This window comes from Ixodes scapularis, unplaced genomic scaffold (assembly GCF_016920785.2).
Source record: "Ixodes scapularis isolate PalLabHiFi unplaced genomic scaffold, ASM1692078v2 PGA_scaffold0__279_contigs__length_252992795, whole genome shotgun sequence".
Taxonomy (NCBI): domain Eukaryota; kingdom Metazoa; phylum Arthropoda; class Arachnida; order Ixodida; family Ixodidae; genus Ixodes; species Ixodes scapularis.
Genome location: NW_024609835.1, coordinates 34,070,713 through 34,092,464, shown reverse-complemented (window position 1 = coordinate 34,092,464; position 21,752 = coordinate 34,070,713). Strand labels below are relative to the sequence as shown.

The window sequence follows — 21,752 nt, the reverse complement described above, 5'->3', positions numbered from 1 at the left end:
TAAGGCAATCGCTTATACGCTTTCCAAAATTAGGAGGATTCGCACACTCCTATACCTGCGCCGGAAAACAGCTTCGTTTATTAAAAATTACTCGACAGAAATATTTGAAACAAAGAAGATATAATATTTGATAGGAGTAACGAATCAAAGTGATATAGGATTTTCTTTTCGAAAATTTGCAACTATTCGTACACTCCTATAAATAATGGTACATCACAACAAAACACGTAGTGTAGGAAGAACTTGACGACAGATCCCCTGAAAGGCTCAGAGCGACAGCCGCCAGTCAACATTTTTTTCTGTACCGCTTTATCGGAAAAGGTCCCTTACCGGCTTCCACTGCGAGAATTCCCCCTTTTCCAGAATGTGAGATCAAAATGTGTCAATGCACAGTCAGCGGTAACACGGAACCATCTTTATCGATTGGCATAGTTGCCAGGGCCTATAGAAAAAAAAAAATATGTTGGAATGAAGTGATAACAGACCCCAAAGGATGTTATCACTTCACACCACTTTGGGAGATAAAGCACACCTTGAGAATATGTAAATGCTGCACCAGCAGGTCCAGTTATCCCACACCTGATTTGTCCAGGTGTGCGCAGTACCAGAGCGCTTTTATGAAACGACCTACTTGATAACAATATCTCGGAACAGATTAGTATATACAGACAACACGCGTATATATAAGCTCCTCTCAAGCGAAAATAGTGCGAATAGCCTTTCTAATTTTCGTAATATAGCCACAACTCCTGAAATGTTCCTAATTTTGACTGTAGCTTTGCTGGTGGCTCCCGCCTTGGCGTCATGGAACAGGGGTAAGTTGTTCTCGGCTCACATTTTATCGGACCGAGGGAACTTGAAGGCTACTCCCAAACAGGGTAAAAGAACCATATATTGTTTGAAAGACAATTTAGTAAATCAGGTTTATTTGATTTAAACCAGAATTATTTGATTTGAATCCAACTAGCTTGATTTAAATCACTGTACCTAGAAAATGGTGCCTTTTTACCAACAGGTGCATTTTTAAACACAACAGATTGATTAGATAACAGTGTAAAAGAAAGAAATAATTTAAATGTAGAGTACAGTTTAGTTAACAACTTTTTATGCTGTAATCCCTGCGATACTAGTACAAAAACGGCCGGATTTTTAAGCTAGTTGAAAAAAACTATGGAATTTCTCTTTCGAGTTGCGACTTGAGCGCAATAGGACATAACATTTCTTATATTTTTCTTTTGTTTCTTTTTCCGTCTGATATTGTTGTAATAAAACGTTATGTTGCTGACGAACGAAGTTGAAAGTATAAATGAAGTTCAACGCTCTGATTTGCTTAGAAGAGCTCTTCATTTTATTCGTATTCAACCTTATACGAAACTTTTTTTTTTAATTTAAATACAAATATATATGAAAACATCAAATAATAGACAAACGACAAAAAAATACTTCGGAATTGCTTTTGCGCGGAGGATTTGATTTAAATCGCCATAGCGAAATCGGTCTGATTTAAATGACGATTTAAATGATATTGAACCTTGGTCTCTACCCTGCTTCTAAAAAAAATGACATCATGCTAAAAAACAAAAACAAAAAGAATCCAAGACATTTTATGCAATATTAATTGTCGGACAATTTACGCGCAAAGAAAGGCTAATCATATGAGTAAAAAGAAAAATCGCAGAAATAATAGTTATAGATTTTGTACCATGCCATAGGATGAACTATGAAATGAAAGCTGATGAAAGGAGGACTAGATTATTCGTCCCTTCTGCTTTCGTCGTGAACACCAGGATCCTGCGACGGCGAAGGGTTCTAAAGCCGCCAGTAACTGCAGGTTTTTTTTTTTTTTTTTGCCGCTTGATTATTTTTGAGTTTTGCACCCCTGCGTTCAACTTCAGGCAGGCCCGATATTTGCCTCAAGATCGAACTAAAGGTGGCGCTACTGTCGCGCTATCATCATCAGCAATGGGTGGATAAGAAGATGGCTTCCCCTTAGGCTATCTGCGGTCGCGGCCAAGAACCTGCAGAATATCGCGCTTATTGCCTCGTACAGCATCATTATGAAAGCAATTTCAACAGAAAATGGTCCCATACTGTGCATTGCCTCAGCGCAATTCCTATTGCACCAAAGTGGGGGTTAGTTTTCATCGATATCCAGCGGCCGGCGCGCTGAGGATAGAGAGGCTCTCGAAGTTGAGATCTTATTCATGCAATGGTTTGCTCTAAACACCTCACCGCCGAAGACTTCAGACCAGCAATGCATGACAACGAAGGTGAGAGGAAAAATAAAACTGTTTGCCTATAAGTGTCACGAGTGGCCCAAAGTATAGTAAGTGTAAGGCGTGCGCGTTGATGCTCGCTGCTGGGCAGTGCATTTGGTCGTCGTTAGTGTGAGTTCTCCCGCTGCGGTGTTTTTGGAGATGATGCGAATGCCACGTACTTATCACTGTGTGAGAATCCGACTTTTGAAACATGGTATAATTGTCACTCTTACGAGACCCCCTGCACCAGTGGTTCTCAACCATTGATGTTTCGCGGACGCCCTGTGGATCGGCAGATATAATGGCGGACCCAGTTGGTCGTGAGGGGAAACGAAAGGTTTATGATAATTAGTTAATAAACGAATCAAACTATGGGCTAATATGAAGTAGACTTCTCGGATTGACATACACACCAGAAAACTCACCCGAAAATTGGAACGCTTAATGTCAATATGAAAAAAATACAACTTTAATTGCCGGGCTTGGCTGATGAGGCAGAGCTTCGCGGACCCACAGAATGTCTTTGGGGTCCGCGGACTTCCATTTGAAAATCACTGCCCTACACTATGACACACTAAAGGAGTCATCGACTGCAGCGGAAGTGACTCGCTCAATGCCTCTACGTGTGCGTCAGACGCACCATATCACTTTTCTTGAAGTTCGGTCAGAAGTACGCGGTAAAAAGGGCTGATGGCAACTGGTCAATCTACCGAAGGAGAAACAGAGACTATCAAGCCTAATCAATTGTTTGTTTACACTCTATGAATTTTGCTTATCCCTCCGCGTGACGAAGGTTTCGTGCCACTTCGCTTGAAATACAAATTTTGAAGGACAAATCGCGCTACGTGAAAACGTCATGATTACATCTAAGGTTAACAGCTCACTAAAAAACATGGGTGCCACGTAAGAAGCCTGTGCCATTCTTTTTCTGAAGTGACTGCACCGCCTACTGCAAAACCCTTCGCGAGCCCCATATTTTCGAGAATTACAAAATAAGGGAAATATAAAGGCACGCGAATACATCTCTTGTTTTGGGGCCAGAATTTAAGTCTCTAAAATTCGCGAGAGTTAGCGGCAGCGAATAGGTTCCTATGCCTAATTTGCGAATAATTGGGATCGGAAAAAATAAAGGTTTTTACGTATGCGGCGTTAAAAACGACCGGGAGAACGAATCGCGCGATTCTCTCAAAGACGTATCCGGCCGTTGGAGTTACAAACAATAGTTATACGGCAGGGCGAGTGCACGAAAGTTTATCATTCATGGCTCCGTTCATAAACTTCAGATCCACAGTGTAGGGACCCATGCTGAGAGCCGATGATTGCAGCTCGTAACTCCGCACGTGTACGCCCGTCGACGTGTTCGTTGAAACCTCAGGGCTGCGCTCAATAAAGCGCCCGGCATTCACAAATTGTTCCTCTTCGATAAGGCACCGCTTTCCGTCCGCAACAAAGAGCGCATCACAACAACAACAAACACAGTAGCAAGATTACACAAGTATCTGACTCGGCATCCCTTTCCTTCATGTGTTTCCACTCTGGTAAAACGATACAATATTTTCGAAAAAAAAAAACGCGCATTCACAGCATAAATAACGCCGTTTACCCGAAAACAAGCCTTCATCGTCGCGAGGATCCATGTTTCAACCTGCGCCAAGAGCGGACGACGTGCGGTGGTATCCACACTTGCAGTGTTTCCAACATCGGCCGCACAGTGGCAACTCTGTTCGATCTCGAGGCGAATACAGCGGGAAATCTATCACCAAGGGATGAGTTTGGCGCGCAAATGAGAATGATGAAGCAATTTTTTTAATCATGATTAGTTTGATCTTTTCTAAGTGATTCAATCGTACATGTATATTATAACAAAACTTCACCTAAAAAAAAGAACAACTAATTTTAAGGTAGGAGGGATTTCCAAAACATATGTTCCGATTTCGGGTTTTACTCATTTATTGGTTTCCGACGACGCTATAAATTTATTTCGACGAAGTAAAGTTAATTACCATGATTTAGTTAATTATACAACTCATCTTGACGATTAGCCTCCTATATAAAGCCCCCCTCCCCCCTTTCCCTGGCCGTATGACTCGCATTTTTTAAACAAAATCAGTAAAGTCTAAAAAAAAAAAAGAGGACAGCCTGCATATAATAGGCCAAAGCAAAAAATAAAGTAAAAAATATGCATATATTTTTATAGAATGTATAACTCCTTGGCGCCTACATTCAAGGAGAAAATGTCCTTGTTCTAACAAATGCACGATTTCTCTTCTTCAGGTGACTGCGGCGTCCAGCAGATCCAGCCAGTCCTGGACCCCGAAGATAGGGTAGTCGGCGGCGCGAAAGCAGTGCCTGGCAGCTGGCCTTGGCATGCCCAGCTCCGTGTGTACCGGGACTACTGCAGCGGCGTCTTGATAAGCGACCGACACGTACTCACGGCTGCCCACTGTGCCGAGTGAGTAAATGCATGTGCATTAATTCTCACTCGATGAGCGGCGTCAAATCCCAATTCTCTCCGATACGATGCATGATGAAACGGTGAAGGGGGTGATATAGTGTGCAATCGTATGTCCTTTCGTGATCTCCTACCACGAGATAGCACAAAAGGCGCCATCTATCAATTGGAACACTCGCGATTTTCGTATATAATTCCTAATATTTTTGCTCATTATTCTCTTACCATTGGCTCGCAAATATCTTGACAATGTTATAAATGACCGTTTCTCAAAGATGGCAAGCATACATTTGATCTCGCACAGTTGTGAAACTTTCACTCTAGTGAAATGCAGTTCCAGGTCCACGTCATAAATGGCGCCAGCCGAGTCAGTCTGTTCTCTCATCGTAAAAAAAATCTCCCAAACTCGGCCGTTAGCAACACGCAAGTGTGCGAACCAGGCCAACTAGACTGGTGGTTTCGCAGTATTTGTGAGATCGAATCTACGCACTACCCATCAAAAACGGGCCTTTGTAGTTTGGTAGTGCATGCTTGGATCGGAAACTCTAATTTTAAAACGTATATCGCGTAATTAAACACCATAAAATACACGACAAAAGAGTTTCTTGCCAATGTTTACTCAGTTGGCCGACTAATCGTTACGAGTAGCCCCTTATACTCTGTACCCCCCTTGTTCGTATCACTCACCTTCACAAAACGCATACGAGTAGCTTTCATGACTTTTCTTTTTAATTTGCAAAACTTAAAAAAAAAACAAAAAAACATTCTGCTTATATTGTATTGCACTTTGTGTAGAAAAGCGAGAGGCTCGTCTGAGTAATTTCCGGCTTTCCATATCCTTAACACGTCGATGAAGTTAGTCATGAGAGCGACGTAAAATATTTCTTCGTTTCTTCGTGCCCCTTTAGGAGTTATGAAATAAAAAGAATAAAGAAATGCTGCGTCACCAAAGTGCCGTGATCTCACGACAATGAAACTGTTACATTACATTCAATAATCTTCAAGAGTCCAAATCGTGGCAATGTCCACGGACGTTTGCAAGTGTTGCCTCTGGGCGCCGCCATCTTTCCGATGCCATGTGTATAGATCGTCTGATAGTCAAGCCCATGGCGCTTGGAACGCGCCTCTCTCTATCTCGCCCATACATCAACAATAGTCCCGAAGTGGCCAGGAAGGACGCATCAAAAGCCGGAATGTTTATGCTGTCGGATGTCGCGATCCCAATGACTAATCGTCAAACTCTGATAAAAAAAAAAAAAAAATTACGAGCCAACGTGTCGCTGTTGTCAGGGTGTTTCAACCCCCGACTGTCGAACCTTCTTCGGACTGTCCGGCTGTACAGCGACCTGCAGAAGAACAGGCATCTGCCACATCCGCCACCGCTGCCGTGACACCGCCAGGATCGCGGCAGGCGAGAGTATGACACTTCTATGACGTCATAAGGCGGAAATCGAGGGACCACTTTTCTGAACGCCGTAAACAGACACAGGTCTGACAAGCATTCCAGGGGCCATAGTTGTAGCACGGGCGGTACGCATGATATGCCTTGTGTTTCCATAGAGCTCCGCTTGCGGTGGACGGTACCGGGAATAGCTATTCTATTTAATACGCAGGCACCTGAGGCCACGCACCCTCCGTGTCCACCTAGGTGCTCACCTCCGATCAGCTCCGGTCAAAGGCCAGGTCTTTTTACACGTCAAAGAAATCTGCGTGCACCCTGGATACGATGGGAAATCAGCAACGGTAAGAAGAAAGCATCCGTTGTTATTATTATTTTTTCGCTTTCAATAAAAAGACAGGCAGTCGAAGCAAATACTCAAAGAAAAACTAAAGAAGAAATAACTGGCAGCCGATGTCACGCTAAGAAACCTAAAAGCTCTCTTAGCAAAGATCGTCTGCCGGAAAATCGTTGGGAAATTATCGCAGGAAAATCGCACAAAGTTCTCGTAACTCCGTTCCTTACACTTCGGAGTAACGACTTCGAAATTCTGTAACCCTGACATTGCAGGAATTGTGCATTCGCAGTCAATAGTTTTTCAACACTAAAGGCTCACATATAATCTGATCTGGCGCAAGCGTGCGCTCTGCTATTGCAGCGTTCGCAGATGTTGATTGGACGCCGATGACAGGCTAAGGAAAGTCGCCCCGCTGCGGCGGTGGCGCAGCTGTCAGCACGGTGCACGAATAGGCGTTTCACCCAAGGGCGAATCCAAAAAAAGGGCGACGCCCCCCCCCCCCCCCCCCCCCCCCCCCCCCAACAAAGTCGATTCCTCCCCCTCCCCATTCTCGGAGGGCAATTTGCCATGGTTGGACCCCCCGGTGCACAAGAAAGAATGGGAGAATAGTATCCTTATAAATTTTCCGCCCCCTTCCCCCCAAAACGGAGTTCTGGAATCGCCCCTGTTTCACCTAATGCGAATATAGTTCCTTCGCACGCGCTGGGCCCCTACCTGGTGTGGGCAGATGCGGGCTTGCTCGTATACAGCGTGCTTAATATTCTAGTTACACTAGCGCTCTTAACTGTCACTTAGCCAACGACAGTTGACTCAATCGCGATCGGTCGGAGGTCACGTGACATCAATTTTTCTTGCGAATTCGGGGGGAAAACTGAATTAGTGCCCAGGTCGTGACTTCAATTTTCCCGCTAAATTTAGCAGGGAAACTGAATTGCTGCATAGGTCACGTGAAATCAATATTCCTTAAAATTTACGAGGGAACGTAAAAATACGGCCAGGAAATTCCCATAAAGCTGAAAACCTGGAGTAGTATATAGCTTAATAATGCTATCGTATTAAAAAAATACTTTTTTCAATCCAAGCCTTTCCATATATTTTTTTTTTCTTTTTTAAGAGTGTGGAACATTTATTGAGCAAGAAAAAGAACAGTTTTAGGAGAATTCGGGTGTACCTTAATCCAGTGAATCTGTATATGACGTTCGTTCCCCGTAGACGTAACTAAACGCGAGAAAACACAAAACACCTCCGCTTAGTCGGGACGTGATACATACTATATTCTATTTCACCTTATGATCTACCGCAGGAAAGGCTACAAACATGAGCTCCTTGCTCTAGGGCACGTCTCGGCGGCACAGGCTCTCGTGCATTGAGGGCAGCTGCCAACGCTATGAGCTCGCGCCTCTAGCTTTCACTGCGGTACAACATAAGGTGAAACAGAGTATAGGATCTTTGGGCCGCCAGACGCGTGTCCCTCATATCCGCAGTGCTTACATTTGCATGCTTGCCAAGTATATTCCTTCGCACTAACACCGGTCGTGACGGCTCCTGCTGACCTTCTTGAAAATAGCGAGAGTGCGCGTGCCTAGATTTTATAGGCGCTGAAGATGCGCGAGAGCGGAGATTCCGAAAACTCCTAATATGACGTCACGCCCCGGGAAGGAGGGGCTTCATCGGCACCTTGGAAATTAATTTCTGCAGCATCCGTGCACCAAATAGAAAAATAATCTCGATATTCGTAATCCTGGAGGTCAATCGAATACGACCTAAGTGTTTTTGTGTTTGCTCAAATACAGAACCGCTTCAGTTTTCCTTTAAAGGTGAACGAAGTATATGCGGTCGACGTTATAGCCTTTCAATGAGCTACACTTAAAGTATTGATACTCCGTTTCCTGGTTTGCTAGTGGGCGCCGCCATCTTGGTGCTTAGCGCAGAGCAGAAGCAACTGTCGAGCCTCACAATGCAAAAATGCTACTTCCTCACCGTTAAAGGGGGATCGGTGGCCGAGTGGGCTGAAGCGCACACCCAGCTCGACGCGCGTGGAGCGAAAGCTCGCACTGCAGAACCCAGGGATCCTGGGTTCGAGCCCCACCCCTGCCCGTTTCGATCTGGATGAGCATCGTACCGGCGTACGGTCTTGTATCACTACTGCGTAAGACCCCAGGCTAGCGGTTGTACCGCACTGGCTAAATTGCTCATCTACATTGTAAATCAGTGTCGCCCCTACTGGCAGACCAACCTTACGCTGTATAAATCTCTCAAACGTCCAATTTGACTTTTTGACTCACCTTTAAATACGCGGAGTTTGGAAGCTCAAGTGATATTAGGGGACTCTTAGCAAACCGTTACCGTGTTCCGCGTACCGCATTACCGGACCCTTTGAAGCATGCCTTTGACCAAAGGGCGCGCGCTCAAAAGCATGCTTCAAAGGCTCCGGTAGTGTGGTACGTGGAACACAGTAACGATTTGCTAAAAGTACCAAATACTTGCTTTGTCACGAACTGTTTTAATATTTCTGGAGAACGGAAAAGCGTTTCTTGCGATATCAGGAAAAGCTTCAGAGAATTGGCAACCATGATTTTAAGCATTAAGACGGCTGAAGTGTTGTTACTCTTAGGCGTAACTTATTTAGTGACTCTAGTAGGCGCAAGCCAAGTGCTGCGGTGAAAAAGGAATTTATAATGGTGTATCCCCCCTAACTGTGGCAGACACTGCTGCAAGGCAAGAGCCGAGTGAACGCGTTTTACCTGGCACCATTCGGGCGTTGAATGCGAGTGCGCACTTGAAACGAAGTTTTCTGCCTGGAGCAACGCCGATGCCACAAGTATATACAGCTGGGAAAATGCTATAACAGCTTTCCCTGGAATATATTGATATTAGCTAAATATTTCCCATACGACCCTTATATATCATTGCATAGTTTACAGAGTCTTGGGTGTATCTCCTTCTTCCTAGTACATGGTGCCCGACATCGCGATCATCGAATTGGTCGAGAAAGTGAACATGACTACGACCATTCAGCCGGCCTGTCTGCCAAAGAGCGGAGAAGACTTGCCAGAGGGATCCAAGTTGTATGCCACGGGCTGGGGCGACGTCGAAGGTAAGAATACGACCCCACAAGTATTGTACGAGAAGAATATGTAAGTATATTTAAAATTATCGATATAATTATTTCTCAATTGCACTCGGTGATAAATACAGTTAGGCCAGTTTTGACGCGAATTCTGAACTATTTTGTTCCAAATGCCACTCAGTAATGCCCGTGAGAGAAATTGTGATTACTTCGATATTTTTTCGTATCATGTATATTAGTACCAACGTAATAACCCTCACGGAGCGTTTGCTAATTCTCCACGTTCTGTAAAAAATTAATATACAGGCAATGCATCTATCAGTTCAGAAGCTTGTGACTATCAAAACGTAGGCGTTTCAAAATTCAAACACACATGCGTAGCCTTCTTCCTTTCAAAACCATATCATGTAAGGACAGTAAAGGGTATTTTTATGTTGTTCGACGATGGATGTGCTGTCACTGGGCGTCGCGCGTTGGGGAGCCTTCGGACGTCAAGTAATTCTGCTAGTACCCGTGACCTCGCTGGCAGACCACCAAACTACTCCGACGTGTGTGAAGAATAGAGATCATTTAACGGGACGGATAAAAAAAGGCTACAAAGTGATGAAGTGCAGGATATCGGCACATTTGTTGCACGCCGAAGTTTGGTAAGGAGGGCATTGCTGCAAAGTTCGCCTTTTTCCGCTCCCAAAGCCAAGACTTAAGATTCCCGCGCGCAATAGTTAGAGCAGGTGTAAAAACACCTCCCAGGAATGCATAAGCAATGTCCCGGACCGACATGCGTTGTGTTCGTGGGAGGTCACGGGGTGGTCGCCTTGGAGCGAGACGAATCCGACGTCCCGGTCATAAACAACTGTTCGCCAGACTCCAAGTGGCACCCACTTGCACTCGATGAGCGGGTATCATCGGACACCGTGGACAGAACGCGTCCTTGAGTCAGGCCCATGTGCCTCTACAGACCTTTTTCACAAGGGCGCCGCCATCTTGAAATATCATCACTACCAGTATGGGTGAAACTGAAAACATTGTTTCGCCTTAGGAGATAAGCGTAACCGTCACCTATTCTCGTTTTTGTCTCCCCTCTATTTTTTTTACTATTTGAAGGTTGAAACGTTTTAATATTTTTTCCGGATATGCCTTCTTGGCGGTCGGGGGCGAGAGTAAGCGGAAAAAGGTCTATAGTGCGTCTGTCGGCACCTGTCGTCTTCACAGAGACAGACTTTAGTTCTCGGCGTTCCATCGCTCACAATAAAACGAGATTCGTTAAGACAAATGTATGAGTTTTACCTACAGAAACTGACCAGGCTGCTTCTCGCAGTGTATAAAGTATAAGCAAAACATGTTTGTTCATCGAGGTTATAGCAATATAATCGCAAATTAAAGTAAATAAATATTTTCCACGAACCTGTTGAAATACCTATTCAAAAATGACAATACTCCATCCCAAATTTCAAAGTTATGTAGTCATCGGCTTACAACCTTAAAATAATGCGGAAAACATGACTAGGCGAAACAAGTTTAGATTTTACAAAGTCGGTGAAAGGTTTTGATTAATTTAATTATGTTTACATTAATAAATTCGCAAATAATGCTGGAATGCCCCTCTGACATTTTACATATCCCTTGGCCTCCTTCTATTTGGTGCCTACCCAATTTGCAGCAGCTCTTCATTAGTAGTCTATCATTGCTATACAGGGTTATAATTAGTCACTATAGAAATTACAGTAGCGTTTTTTATAATAAAAACTACAATTTGCGTGTATTTTTAATACAGATCATTGAGCTCGTCAAAGCCTGTGAGGATTGTGGGACATGGCCCGACAGACGTTAGAATGATTTCAAAATCTGTACTTGCGCCAGAAAAACTAAACAAAAACAACACCACTTAGATGCATAACCTTTGTAGTTTAATAAGCGCAAAGAAAACATTACTGGCAAGAAATACACTAGATCTACCTGCTTAAAGGGGCCGTGAAAGGATATTGTTATGAATGTTTTTCACCTTTCATAAGCCTACTGGATCTATAGTGGGACCCGCCCGAGTTTACTCGCACGCAACATTACTGACCAAGACGCTTTTTTGTTGCCGCCTAATTTCAAGGAAAAAAGCAGATCCGTTTTCGTTCACCCGTTCCATCGCGAATTTTAGTGATGAAGTTGTGGGGATCTTATTTTTAGTGCTGGCAATCATGCGATGACCAGAATTTCGTCAACAAACGTTGCGTTCCGAGCGGTGACGTTATTTAAAGGTGCGATGCTACCAAATCCATCTACAAAACTGTACCCCCCCCCCCCCCCCCCCCCTGATTTGCGGGTGTTCCAAGCAAACATTTTTGCTTGGAAACGGGCTCCAAAGAAATACTGAACCGGAATTTCGAGCTCTCACAGCAATGCTGGACGGATAGGCGGGACGCTCCAAAACTCAAAAGACATCACTGATACAGCCATATCTCTAACGGATCGCCGTATTTTTGGAAAAGAAGTGCGCGATTGCACACGGCCGACGAGACTGACGAGACAAGCACGTCACGATTCTCATTCCTTCTCCTCCTCGCTACGTCCCGTCGAGTTGGTGAACCGAAGTGAGGAGGAGAGAAGCGAGGCCGCTTCCCTCATTCTCAACTGTTGCGGGAGAATGGTGACGTCACATTCCTCGTTTACTCGCGCCCTTCCTTTCCGATAGTACGGCCATCTGTTTGAGATATCGCTGTACGAGGAATGTTTTAGAGTTCATAGCGTCCCGTTCAACGCTTCTGCGTCCTTATTTTGCGAAAGCCAACTTGCGTTTTAGTATACCATTAAAGAATCAGAAGGGGTCACGTGCACCTAGTCAGCCAGTCCTACCTCTGGAATTCCATGCCGTCATTATTCGAAGCTTTCATGTCGTCCTTCCGCTCGTGTTTGACACCGGTCGGCATGCCCTTCGAAGAAGCTTCTGGCTTTCTCTGTGCCTTTGCAATGTCCCTCAAAAAAAAAAAAAAAAAAAAAAAAAAAAAACTGTTCGGTAAAATTTTGTATTTCAAAAAGCGATTAAATTATATTCTCATTGATTTGAGGAATACCTTCCGCACGAAATCGTAATTTCTAACTCTCCGCCGCACAAGTAATAATTCAATTTCAAACAGAGCCCAACGGGTCAGATTGTACCTGCAAAACACACAGCTTTCGTTGGCAACAGCGGAAGCTCTGACGCAGGCACGTAGCCAGGGGGAGGGGGGGAGCATGGGGCTTGGCCCCACCCCAAACCGAAATCTTCCGTTTTGCAGGGACCTCCTCTCCCCCCACCCCCTCATGGGCGCCCCCCATAAGGGGTGGGGCCCGTGAGGGGCCCGACCTCTCATGACCGCTTAGCTCCCACGAACTGTAGCAGTTCGTGGGAGCTACGCGATGTCGGTCCAACCTTTCTTTGCCGAGTGTCATGTCAGTATCGAGTTGCACTCGTAAAAGATCGGTCCAGAAGCGCTTACCGAAACGCGGTCTAACAGAGCGAATCCAGCACTTCGATCAAACGCGAGTGTCCGCTCCAAGTGTGAACAGGTATTTGCGTGGCTTTTGCTGACACTCTCGTAGTTCAAACATATATTTTTTAACGTCGGCTCACAGCTCGCGACTCGCAGCAACTAACACGGGCCATGCCAGAAGCATGCTCGGGTCGTGTCGTGCAAAGAGCCGCAACGAGAACGAGCTCACTGTGGCCAACTACGCTTTGACTTTCTCCGCCAAGGCTTTGCAAACGCGTTCAGGCCTAGGGTAATAATGCCGGCACGCCGTATTGCCGCAGAACGGCGCTGCTCCTATGCCACAAGTGATGTCACGAGAACTTTGCCACCATCCACCAGATGTGAATTTGAAATCGTTTAGTTAGGTTTAAAATTAGTTATCTTGTATTTCACAGCGCGATATTGATATTTCCGAGCTGGTGCCTGTCCAGACCATATTTATGCAGAAAGATCGGCGCTAAAATTTCGTTTCCGTACCCCTTTAAGAGAAGGGTTTACTTTGTTTCAGCTGAAGTTCAGGCGCAGCCGCCGCTACAAGCGCGAACATGTGGCCATGGCCAGTGCTTGCACTCTACTTGCACTGCACGAACGCGGGTGCTTGGCAGGGACGCTGAAAGTCCGGAGCTCGCGATTGTAGCATCGGCTGTGTCTGGACTTCAGCTGAAACGAATTACAGAATTCATAGCTCAATCTAATCACGGAAATTTTATGGGGGTGTATAAAACACGAGGACGTCAGAAATTATTGAGGCCAAACTGCTAGACTACGTTAAATTTACGGAAGACAGAAGTTAAATGGGTAAGTTTAACAACATGACACAAATACCCTAAAAAAAAAAAAAAAAAAAAAAGGCCCGAGGGCATTCCGAAGGTGTGAGGGTTACAAACAGTGGAAGATCAAAAGCAACAAAAACAGCGATCCTATGAATGCAAAAATACATGTAGATGAAATGGTAAAAGGTGACACTGCTAAGACATTGCCATCTAAAAAGTAAGACAGTTCAGGCATTGCCATCATCAATTGAAGTGCACCACTCAATTGTTTTTTCCTTCCTCTCATTAGGCATGGGAAGAGTAAGGTCCGAAGAACTTAAGCAGACCATGATCGAGTCAATCCCAATTGATAGCTGCATAAAGAGGTGGGGAATGGCGTCTCACCCAGATGTCTTTTGCGCAGCCCATGACCACGGATCTATTTGTGACGTAAGTGCACCGCTTGAGTTTTCGTTTATTACAGCACCTGGACCCTAAAGCCCCGTATACACGAAAGTCTGCAGAAAACTGTTTGTGGCGTGTTTCTTGTATGTGTCGTGTCTGGTCCCACAAAAGACTGTCTGCAGACAGGTTGGAACCATACATGAAGCGCTTCTGACGCGCTTGAGACCTGTACGCCGACAATGGACCTTTTCCAAATACCGACGGCACCAGGCGGTGGCTGCACGAGCTAAAAATCGAGGAAGGGACCTACCTGCGCTACCAATCGATAATGGGAGCTACGCTACCAGTTGCTTCGCCCTCCGAGCTGCGTCGCGTGCCCAACGCGACTTTAAAGAGGGAAATCCGTAGCGTCCACCCAAACGTCGTGTTTTTTTTTTCCGTCCACTTTCTTTTTTTGTGTAACACAATTATATATATGCTGCAATTACGTGTTCTACTCGTCGATCTACAGCCTAATTCCGATTTTCCTTGATTTTTCGTGCCGACTTCCACCGCTTGGTATCGGGCGCTCGCGCGTGCGCAGAATGCTTCTCGGAAAAGGTCCATTGCCCATGGGTAATTCCGTCGTCGTGCCTGCAGTGAACACATTAGGGAATTGTAGTAGAGCGTTTCCGCAGCCCGCTAAGCACCCGGCTAGCGCTCCGTAATCCGCCACAAGACCTTGAGCTATGCAGAGAAGGCTGGCGGCGCGCATGCGCAGCTGCGGCGTTTTCTTCGGGGATACCGTAGCGGAGGAGAGAAACGATCCACTACAACTCCCTATTGTCTCCTTTTGTACGATATACGAGCAGGTGACAGATCTGGCAAAGAGAATCGCGTAAGCGCGCTTGGTGTATATACCACCACCACAAAGAGATAGCTCAGTCTGCCCATTCACGGTAGTAGACACCGAGCATCCAGAAACACAAACGCGAAAATTTTTAATGGCAAATACACTTAAAAAAAAAATACCGCAGGTACAATATACGAGTTCTTTCGTATATACTATACATAGACGCACGCAAACGCAACAATTATCTCTACACGTACCTATCAGCGCTACCGTGCATCAACGCGCATTCGGCATTCTTTTAGTGCGAAATATTACCATTGACAGTTTAAGAAACGCAGGGCGCGACGACGATCCCCGGACATCCCATTATAGGCCAGCATCCAATGAAATCGCTGCCTCGGACGATCAGGAACGCTGACGAATCACGAAGCAAGAATCGTGAGCATAATCCCACTTTGCCTTTCCCAAGCCATATTAGATGATATGCTGCGAGCAAGTCGTCTGCTTCTTGCGCAGAAGTTGCAGTGACGTCAGACTGATGCCGAGCTCTGATTGGCTATGATTGAAAGGATAGCGGGTAGACCTCAATGCTAGATGCCTTGAGGGCTACCCACTATTTTTTTTTTTTTTTCTAATCAGCCAATAAGAGTTCGGCGTCGCGACATCTTCGCAAACGCTGTGCAAGAAGCAGACGAACTTGCGCTCCGCATATAGTTACTGACCGCTTGAGAAACAACGGGGCGTGGCCTACATATTACGTTCACGCTTTCTGCTTCGTGATTGCTTGATCGGCCTTCTTATCGCCTAACGCTTTAGTTTCATTGGCTGCTGACAGATAATCAGATGCTTGGGACTCGCACCGCCTTGCAGCTGCGACCAATCAAGCAGCGTCAAAAACGCAAGTCACCGGGTTTTGTTTTTGTTTATGAGTGGTTCAGCGATGATAGGACACGTACAGAAACATCACAATGATGGTGCACCTTTGACGCTGTTTGGTTGGCTCCATCAGTTCGTAGCGTCGGCTGCGTCTGAGGTGAAACGAAGGACAGACATAACGCGCCAGGTTAATGGCAGGGGCCCTAGTCTGGACACTTGGTGGAAAAGTCGGCGAGAAATTTGGTGGCTATGATTGGCCGGCGCCAAGGTCAAGTGTGGCGTTGGCCAATCGCGGCCGCCAAATTCCTCGCCGTCGTTTTCGCCAAGCGTCCAGCTTAAGGCCCCAGGATGAGGCTTTTTTTTTTTTTTTTTTTCAGGGTGACAGTGGTGGTCCCGCAGTGCACAAGGCAGACGGCAAGTGGACCGTGCACGGGATCGTCAGCACGGGTCCACGTCCGTGCAACTGGTCAATCTCGCCGCAGGGCTTCGTCAAAGTGTCGGCTTACATCAAAGATTTCATCGAACCTTACATGGATCCGAGTAACGGACCCGAAGAACGTCGGAAGCTGTGTCAATATTTTAGTTGACGACCCATTTTCTTCGTACTATTTGACTCTTCGTCAAATAGTACTCCCCAGTGAAGAGTTCTGAATAAAACAGAGTTGCGCCGGAATAGGCGGGAAAAGATAAAGGAGGTCTGCTTTTCTTTTTTCCTCGTAAATTTATCCTAAGGGCACCCGAGAAGTCCAGCTTGGTTGAAGTCACATGGTGGCAGGCTGCTCGAGAAATGATAAGTGAGTCTGAAAGGTGGTGCCCCATTCAAGACTCTGCGTTGGCAAAATTTCTTGTTCGTAGCATGTAACAATATCGCAAAAACTGGAATACTGACCTCACGCTCTTTAAACATTTCATGATAAAATTAACTTCGACATTTTGCCTATCCACCAAATTTGCCAACTCAGCGACTTTAGTTTGGTGCAACAGCACAACAACCGACAAAACGCTACAGACTGTACAATTATTCTTCCCTATGTATAGGGTAATACCATATATGTGGTATTACCATATATATATGGTAATACCATGTATACATAGTTTGCCGGTGAGGCCATTGCTGGGTACTGACGGTTCTTTCTACTTACTGGTTCCCTCGAGCCGCGGTGTGAAACTGACACGGTGAACCGAATGCTCGTGGCACATAAATAGCGGCATAGCCGCGAATGGCTGTAAAGGCAAGCTATGTATAGGCTATAGGGCGTACAGTCCTCGGGTATTATTACTTGGTGAGATTGTCACGTGTCGACGCCACGAGGTGGCAACGCTCGCCACAACAGTACCCTTGGCCGTGCAGAGGCCTTTGACGTCACGAGCGCGATACGCCTTGCGCTTCTTGCTGGCCGATTTCGAAGCGAGAGGTAGAGAGCTCGTGGCCACGTCATTTTGTTTCAGTTCATACGGCAGTGCAAAGGCACCTTTGGCGCAGGTACCTGTAGTAAAGGAGCTGGAGATCGTAATCACACGGCAGATAAAGATCCCTTTCGCTAAGGGGGGTCGCGTGTGTCAAACACAGCTCGCCAAGCTCCCTCCACAGCTACAGGGAGTAGCCTCGAACCCACGAACTCAAAATAAAAATCACAGATATATAAATATATCTCGTTTCACGCGTTATAACAAATTGAATATAGATATAAGTATTATGCAATGGTTGTGAACACAGATGTGATGGAATATTACAATCACGAGGAACGCATACTCCAGCTAGCAGTATGAGCGCGTGGTATCCTCAGTCCCCTCTTCTTCTTTCGTATTACCTTGGACGCGCCCCAAGTGAGCGTGCCTAAAGCCCCTCGATCTGTTTGCCTTGATCTTGCAAGTAGCTTCAAATGCGCCAATGCACAAGGCCTGTGTCTAGCGCGACCCTTGGAAGCAAATGGCGGCGCAGCACGGAAATGAGCGGCTGTAGAGCGGCCCTTGGAAGCGAATGGCGGCCAAGCACCCGCTCGTGGCACGTGTCTTGCGCGTTTCTACAACGAAGGTTGGAGGTCCTTGTAAGCGCGAACTTTATCAAGAAACTTTAAGCGTGCCTGGTGGCGGTAGACAAAGAAGCCGCCCTCGCATGCCCTCGTGCCCGGCCCGAACTGCACGTGCGTTCCGGTCTGGTGCCTGTTTCAAGCCTGTAGAACCTTCAGCCAGTCAAGCCAGCCACCAGGAACTCGCTTTTAGCCCTACTACTTAACGTTTGTCCTCTTTAATGTAAATATACTTTCCTTATTCCTTTCCAAGATTACGCCCCCATGTCTTACAGCAGGTAGGAGCGGCGGCACGTGGACAACAATGTCTGCTACGAACCCGAACTCCTCAAATCTGTCCGCTTCTGCTTCCACTGCTTGGATCCGCTCTTCCATCTGATTAAAAAGGATCCGCTGCTGTTCAAGCGACCAAACCATACCCAGGAGCTCGCCGTCGTCCATCCCTTTCGATGCCGTCACTGGCGTAACCGTAAAACTCCGACGTGGTTCGTTTTTGTCTGGCACAATTTAGCTACTTCAGTGAGAACTCTGCGGAAAAATGGAGCTGCTAAACACAAAAAAAGGTCGCCCACCTCGTAATGGAAACTCGTAGATGCACATGATTTAGGGCCAGAGTGGCCAGACGGGTCGGACGTTTTAAAGCAAGACTCATTTAGGAGCGCCCTTGGACTTAGAGGGAAAAAAAATAAAGTGCCGCAAAAGCGAACACAAATACTAGGTTCTAAATGTGATATTTTACACACGATATTCAAAAACTGCACGTCAAACCGATTTCGAGGAACTATTGTTTATCACGTGCTCCTTGAGCGGTTTAGCGGCATTGCAATTGACACCAACTCAAATTGTTTTGTTTATTCATCGTGTGATTCAGACCGCCGTTTACTACAGGTACCTTCAACGAAGGTACCTAAGCTAAAAGTACCTTTACGCTTCCATGTGAATTGGGTATTACAATGTCTGATGCTCAGCCCATGCTCTATGCTTTGTCAACCCCAGAGCATGACTATGATGAACACTGACAGCATAGGGGGTGAGGAGGGGGGGGGGGGGGAGACTACGAGGAGTTCTGGTCGAGGAACAAAGAATCTTCCACTCCCGTAAATTTCCCTATTTTATTACATTGCAGTAATTGAACACATGTTAAATACTTGCGACCAGTGTATCGTAATGACAGCGTGCCTGGCAGGGCAGGGGAAAACGCCACCGAGTCTCTTGTAGAGAGAATTGCAGCCTTCGACTGCTGCTCCCTGTTCATGTGAACACGCATGACATCGTAGTAAGCGGGTGCCTCCGACGCCGCTAATATGGTTCTGAGCATAACACCTGCGTAACGTCAAAAGAAGGGAACACCATCAACGTCACTGTTAAGTGACGGACAACTCTGTCTGTTCCGATGCCACTTTGGTATCTTCGTCTACAAAACTGAACAGCACAGACGAAGACGACGGTAGGTACGTGAAACAAAGTACGGCCAGAAACATATAGAAAAAGAGCACAATGCAGTGGTTCGACATCCATCTCGGAGACGGTACTCGAAACAAAACTGTAGTAATCTGTCCCCAGCGCATTGGGGTGGCCAGGAACAACAGCACGAGACGGGAGCGTGCCTCGACGTCGTAAGTTCCCAGCCCTTCCGAAAATACTTTTGAAACTGGCTCACAGCATTTTTTACGGACGCCACAGTGTTGACGACTTCTGATGGCGTCGCAATTCCTAGCTTGAATTCCTTCATACAGATTTCCCCAAACGGTGTAGGACACTGGCTCTTCACGACAAACAGGGACATCACACTCTTGTCCTGACCCAGTGTCATGATTGCCTCAAAACCTGTTGAAGAAAGGCTCACTGTGGTATTCGCCCCTGAAAAGGCGGATACCGTACTTACTTCCATCACAGCCTGAAGCTGTCAACAGCACTGGAAAATACATGCCCCGAGTTCATTCACGAGGTTCGATTTAATAGCAGGCTGAATCTCATTGCAGTTCACACCAGAAATGGTCACGCAACCAAAATACCACTGAACATAAATCGCACTGTGGAATCCCTGTTACGTCGAATTCTCAATTGAATTAAACAACAGTTTTTGGGACAATGCAAGGCCGTGCGGACAAAGAGCTCTTTAACGATATCATTACCTCCCATATCAGGTCTAGCATTAAAATTGGCACCGTGACCGTGTCGGGAAATCCAGCACCACAAAGGTCGCATTCCCGGGGAGAGTCTCCAATCTCGCGTTCTTCTGGGTCATGTGCACCACCCCGTCCTTTATTTTCAGAAAAATACCAATACAGTGTCTCAATTGCTTTGGTTTCGGACACGAGCAAGTTGCCTGCAAAAGCCTTAAAGCGTGTGGACACTGTGAAAAGCATCACGACTTAACGGACACCACACGCCAATCGACGCCGCGGCCAAATGTATGAACTGTGGCCAGGGCAACGAAGCTACACCACGCTCCTACTCAAAACTAATAGTCGTAGAGGAGATTAAGACGTACTTAAAATTCACCTTGGTGAGCTTTCGTGCTGAAAAGTTAGCCTTGAGTTAAGAAAAGCTCTTTCCCGCGCTGAAGCCTATTCAAACAGACAGCAGCGTCACAAAACATTCGTCTGCCGCTGAACGCAAGGGCACAACAGTGCAAAAGAAGGAAGGGGCCCCCAAGAAGGCGACGGAGGAACATCTCCGAGGGATGCGAAGAACTCAGATATACACTACATAGAAATGGGAGACCTTCAGAAGGCATCAAGGCTTGAAGCGCTCCAGCTTATTTCACAACCAACAGAAGGACCCCCGCCACGTTATCTGAAGAAGGCAGTGAAACGATCGTCCACTTCATCTGAAGAAGGCACGCCCGAGTGGACACCTCTCGTTAAAACCGCACACAAGATCGCGCTCACCCTATTGAAAATATCAAAGCATCCTGGCCTATATGACACCCACTGCCCCGGCGCGGTCGCAAATTGTTTATGAATGGTATGATTTCGCCCCATTATTTAACACGAATTCACCGAAGGAACGACACTGATCAAAGCGCCCATTAAAATAAAGGGAAAGAAAACCAGCACATTAACTGAGTTCTGTTTTACTCTACAGGCTGTCGTAAAAAAGATTGAATAAATAAGCCAATGAACAGTGTTTCGTGAATTTGTTTACAAAGGGGCATTTAGGTGGTGCCTTTATCATACTAAACTTTTGTGAGTGTTGGGAAAAAGTTCAAAAAGAGAAAAGCCTGTTTTTTTTATTTTTTTTCAATGCTCGGGAGAAAAACAGGAACAAACCGTCGTGTTGACGCTGCTAATTATGTATGGTATCACACGCTCGGATCTTCTGAATCTGCTTTAGTGTGTTAAGCTCTAAAAATCTTTCAAGTTTTCTTTTTTTTTTTTTTTCTATCAGGTAATGCCATATATAAGTAGCAGCGTCAATCCAACGGTTTGCTTTCGTTTTCCTACCGCACATGAGAAAATAAAGGAGCTCTTACTTTATTGACATTTTCCCCAGACATCCCGATTTTGAGTATGATCAATGCACCAGCTAAAAACACCTTTGTGAAAAATTTCATGGCACTCGGTTCACTAGCTTACTTATGCGATTTTTTCTTACGCCTGAATTGTCTCGAGAACAACCTTTAGATGGAAGATAAAAAAAAAGGACATACACCTCTCTAGGATTGCGTTGAATCCAAATTTTATTAAATCAATGTTCTAGTGATTCTGCTATGACAACAGATGTTCGCCTTTGATGAACTGACGAGAGACCATAGCACACTTTCAAGCGAGAGGACCATGTCAGCCAGCGCTCGTAGAGCGCGCGTGTTCTCTACCCAAACACCTCGAACAGATGA

The 21,752-nt window shown here is 45.8% G+C and overlaps 1 protein-coding gene across 1 annotated transcript; it reads left to right on the top strand.

The window, feature by feature from the left end:
* The first annotated feature begins 622 nt into the window (after positions 1–622).
* Positions 623–16,572, top strand: LOC8043859 (chymotrypsin-like protease CTRL-1). The gene is made up of 6 exons (XM_029982157.3): positions 623–815; positions 4,533–4,710; positions 6,324–6,453; positions 9,399–9,543; positions 14,079–14,218; positions 16,259–16,572. The coding sequence occupies exons 1-6, from the start codon at positions 755–757 to the stop codon at positions 16,466–16,468; spliced, it is 864 nt and encodes a 287-aa protein (XP_029838017.2). The 5' UTR covers positions 623–754; the 3' UTR covers positions 16,469–16,572.
* The last annotated feature ends 5,180 nt before the right edge of the window (positions 16,573–21,752 follow it).

Bases quoted from the DNA above. Each gene is read 5' to 3' on its own strand.
- LOC8043859 (XM_029982157.3), top strand. From the start codon at position 755: ATGTTCCTAATTTTGACTGTAGCTTTGCTGGTGGCTCCCGCCTTGGCG. The intron at 4,711-6,323 runs GTGAGTAAATGC...TTTAATACGCAG, and splicing joins ACGGCTGCCCACTGTGCCGA to GCACCTGAGGCCACGCACCC. The intron at 9,544-14,078 runs GTAAGAATACGA...TCCTCTCATTAG, and splicing joins GGGCTGGGGCGACGTCGAAG to GCATGGGAAGAGTAAGGTCC.